The sequence below is a fragment of the Belonocnema kinseyi genome, chromosome 1, assembly GCF_010883055.1.
Source record: "Belonocnema kinseyi isolate 2016_QV_RU_SX_M_011 chromosome 1, B_treatae_v1, whole genome shotgun sequence".
Classification (NCBI taxonomy): Eukaryota; Metazoa; Arthropoda; class Insecta; order Hymenoptera; family Cynipidae; genus Belonocnema; species Belonocnema kinseyi.
In genome coordinates, this window is record NC_046657.1 from 479,353 (window position 1) to 483,390 (window position 4,038).

The window sequence follows — 4,038 nt, forward strand, 5'->3', positions numbered from 1 at the left end:
AATACAAATCTGGCGTCCTTTGACTTTTATCGCGTCAGGTTCAAGGTCATTGGAAGGTCAAATCGAGAGAAAACGGTAAAAAATCCAAAAAAATACGTTATATGTTTTCGGAGTCGCTAATTACGAATCTGGCATCCGTTGAACTCTATCGCTTCAGGTTAAAGGTCATTTGAAGGTGATTTGAAAGTCCAATCGAGAAAAAACGGTAAAAAAATTTTAAAAAAATATGTTATAGGTTTTTGGGGTAGCTGATTATGAACCTGGTGTCCGCTGACCTTTATCGCGTCAGGTTCAAGGTCATTTGAAAGTCAAATCGATAAAAACCGCTGAAAAAATAAAAAAAATATGTTATAGGTTTTCGCGGTCGTTGATTACGAATCTGCGATCCATTGACTTCTGTCGCATCAGGATCAAGGTCATTTGAAGTTCAAATCGAGAAAAAACGGTAGAAAAAAATACGTTATAGTTTTTTTTGATCGCTGATTCTGAATTTGATATCCGTTGACCTCTATTCCGTCTGGTTCACGGTCATTTGATTGACGCATTAAACAAAAATATCTGAAAAAATTCTGAAGAATCTTATATAAATTTTTGAATTCTGATTCAGAGTATGTATAAACAAGATATCTGTTGAAGTCTTCTTGTGCCTGCCCCCAGGGCACCTCCACGCGTTGACGGCGGGCAACGGATCACTGGCAAAGTCCCTGGGTGAAGGCATGATGCCGTCATGGCAGGCTCAAGAAGTCGTACTACACAAAGATTAGGAACCTCAGTATCGGCAACTGGTCAGGGTGAGCAAGCGGGCCCGCAGTCGTCGTCATCAAGCGACCGCAGCTCTTCATTGGTGGGAAACTTGGTCAATGTTGAGTCAAATATTACAAGTCAGAATGTAAATGTTGATCAGCAAATAACTTTGCCTTTTAGTCGATGCAGGAAAGCAAAGAACCGTTGCCTTATTTGCCGTTCATCAGGTCAACTTGTAGTCGTACCATCTGAAGTAAAATTGCGTTTATTCGTCAATCGGGGTATAATAATTCAGGGACAATGTCGATGTTGCAAAAGACATCTGAAAGGAAAGTTCTTCAAACAAAATGAAGAATCTCGTGTTCCAAAAGTTTCAGATACGACCACAATGACTAGTACAGAGGTGTGCGGTTTGTTGAACGATCCTCGTCATTTCTCAAGTAGAAGATCACTGAATTTTGATGCTCCTGGTGCTTTAAGTGATACTGACTACATCAGGCTTACTAGCATAACTTCATTCAACTTCGAAAATCTCCATGACTATATAAGTGGATCTGTTAAAAATACAGCTAATAGAAGCTCACGAACTTGTCTAGCAATACTGTTAATGAAACTGAGAACTGGTCTTTCACACTCTATACTTGCAACACTTTTCCTGATTACACGAAGATCAGTAGGTAGAGCTATTACATCTGCAAGAAAAGCTCTAATGAACAAGTTCGTACCCTTTCATTTAGGCTTACACCACATCAGCAGAGAAGATTTCATAAATCTTCATACAAGAGAATTAGCTCAAGCTTTATTTGCGGATGGCAAAGATGTTGCAATTTTAGTTGCTGATGGTACATACATTTATATGGAAAAAAGCAGTAACTACGTGTTTCAACGTCGCAATTACTCTGTCCATAAGGGCAGGCCTCTAGTCAAGCCTATGATGGTAGTAAGTACCACGGGATATATTTTAGAAATATATGGGCCTTATTTTGCTGATGGGAAAAATAATGATGCCAGTATTTTAAACAGCCTAATGCGACAAGAAACATCTCCGTTTCTAGAATGGACAGAGGCTGGTGATGTGATGGTTGTTGACAGAGGATTCCGGGATTCGATAGCTACTTTAGAGGAATATGGATTTATACCCGCCATGCCCGGTTTTTAGAAAGTGGATCTCAGCATGACACTGCGAGCGCAAACGAGTCTCGTTTAGTCACAAAAATTCGATGGGTTGTAGAATCTGTTAATGGTCTGATAAAGCAATGGAAGATGCTTGCCCAAGTTTTGCCTAACTCGCAAATACCTTACATTGGAGATTACGTAAGGATTGTTTCAGCAATCTGTAATGCTTACAGACCACCAAGAGTCTCAGCGACCAGCCACGATGATGCAATTATTGCTGAAAGAATGCTTTCACTAAGTAAAAAAGGAAATGTTTTACAAAAAATGGTTGAAGACAATGGTTGGGTAAGAAAAAGGGTGATCTGGGAGACGATCGAAGCCACTTCGCTACCTGACTTTCCACAATTGACGATCGATGACCTTCAATGACTTACAATCGGTGTGTTTCAGATTAAACAAGCAGCATGCTACACGAGAGAGCACCTTGATAATGATGGGAACTACATGCTCCAAGTGCATAAAGAAAGAAAAGATATTGTAAGGATTCATATGCAGTCTTGACACACAACCTCAAAACAATATCAACTTTGGATCCAATATGAGACACATAGTTTCGATCCAATTAAAGGTTTGGTATTGCCAATGAAAGAATGGTGCTAGAGTGGTAGGTTGTTGTGCTCATACAGCGTCAGTGCTGTGGTATTTAGGTCATTATAGATGGTTAAACCAAGCCCCTTAATACAGCAGTGATCATTATCACGAATTTTTGGTCGACGCAGCTGACTTTGAAGTTTCAGATGAATAAGCAGAAGAAGAAGTAGAAGCAGAATCAGTAGCAGAATGATAAAAATCAAAGGAGTGAATGAAAGAAAAGGGAACTAAGTTAATCAATCACCCCAGTGAGAGGCAAGGGGACTCACATTAATCAAGCATTCCAGTGAGAGGCAAGGGGACTCACGTTAATCAAGCACCCCAGTGAAGGGCAAGGGGACTCACATTAATCAAGCACCCCAGTGACAGGCAAGGGGACTCACATTAATCAAGCACCCCAATGAGGGGAAACTAAACTTACGAAAATATAACCTAAGTTAACCAAAATGCACAGTAACCTTCAAGCACTAAACCAACGACAGTACGACCTAAGTACGTTGAAACTTGCGAGTCATAAACCTATGACACGTTCACCTCAGTACACAGTAACCTACAAGCACTAAACCTACACAACTTTCGCCTAAGTACGCAGTAACGTGAACCCCTCATCCTACGACAAGTTAACCTAAGTAGACAGTAATCTTCAAGCAATAAACCTACGAAATTATAACCTAAGTACGCAGAAACCTACAAGCCCTAAACCTACGACAAGTTAACCTAAGTACGCAGTAACCTGTACCCCTAAACCTACTGAACGTTAACCTAAGTACGCAAGAACCTACACCCCTGAACCTATGACAGGTTAACCTAACTACGCAGTAATCTTCAAGCACTAAACCTAAGGCAATATAACCTAAATACGCAAAAACCTACGAGCCCTAAACATACGATACATTAACGTAAGTACGAATTAACCTGCACCGTTAAGTACCGACACCCAGGAACCTTGTCCCCTACTAGGCAATATTCTCAGCCCGCTACATCCTAATTACTTAAATTCAGGCATCCTGTACCCTGTTAGGCGATAACATCAGCTTGCTTGATTCCAAATACTTCAACCAAAGAACCCTGTACCCGTCGAGGCAATAAAATAAGCCCCAGTCATTACACGCTAAGTACATTAACCGAAGAACGCTGTACCCTGCTCGGCAATAATCTCCGAGAGCTGTAACCTAAATGTTTTTACCCAAGAATCCTGTGCCATACTAGGCAATGACCTCCGATCGGTATATCCCAAACACTTCAATCGCAGAACCTTGTACTTAAGCAAGAAAATAAAGTTGAGAGGACTATACGTAAGAATAAAGGAGGATGTACGTATACGTGGAGATTAGAAGGTTAACGGGCTCGGGATGTAATGGATTTGAGTTATTATTGAGCAGGGTACAGGGTTCTTGGGTGGACGAACTTAGGATGCAGCGGTCAGCGCTTATTGCCTAGCAAAGTACCGGGATTTTGCGTCAAGGTACTTAGGATATAGCAGGCTGAGGTTCTTATCTAGCTGCCTACAGAGTTGTTGGGTTGAGC

At 41.0% G+C, this 4,038-nt stretch overlaps 1 protein-coding gene across 1 annotated transcript; it reads left to right on the plus strand.

The window, feature by feature from the left end:
• Nucleotides 1-727: 727 nt before the first annotated feature.
• On the plus strand, nucleotides 728-1,903 carry LOC117170935. The gene has a single exon (XM_033357985.1). The coding sequence runs from the start codon at nucleotides 728-730 to the stop codon at nucleotides 1,901-1,903; it is 1,176 nt and encodes a 391-aa protein (XP_033213876.1).
• The last annotated feature ends 2,135 nt before the right edge of the window (nucleotides 1,904-4,038 follow it).

Excerpts from the sequence above, each read along its gene's own strand:
- LOC117170935 (XM_033357985.1), top strand. The coding sequence starts at position 728 with ATGGCAGGCTCAAGAAGTCGTACTACACAAAGATTAGGAACCTCAGTA.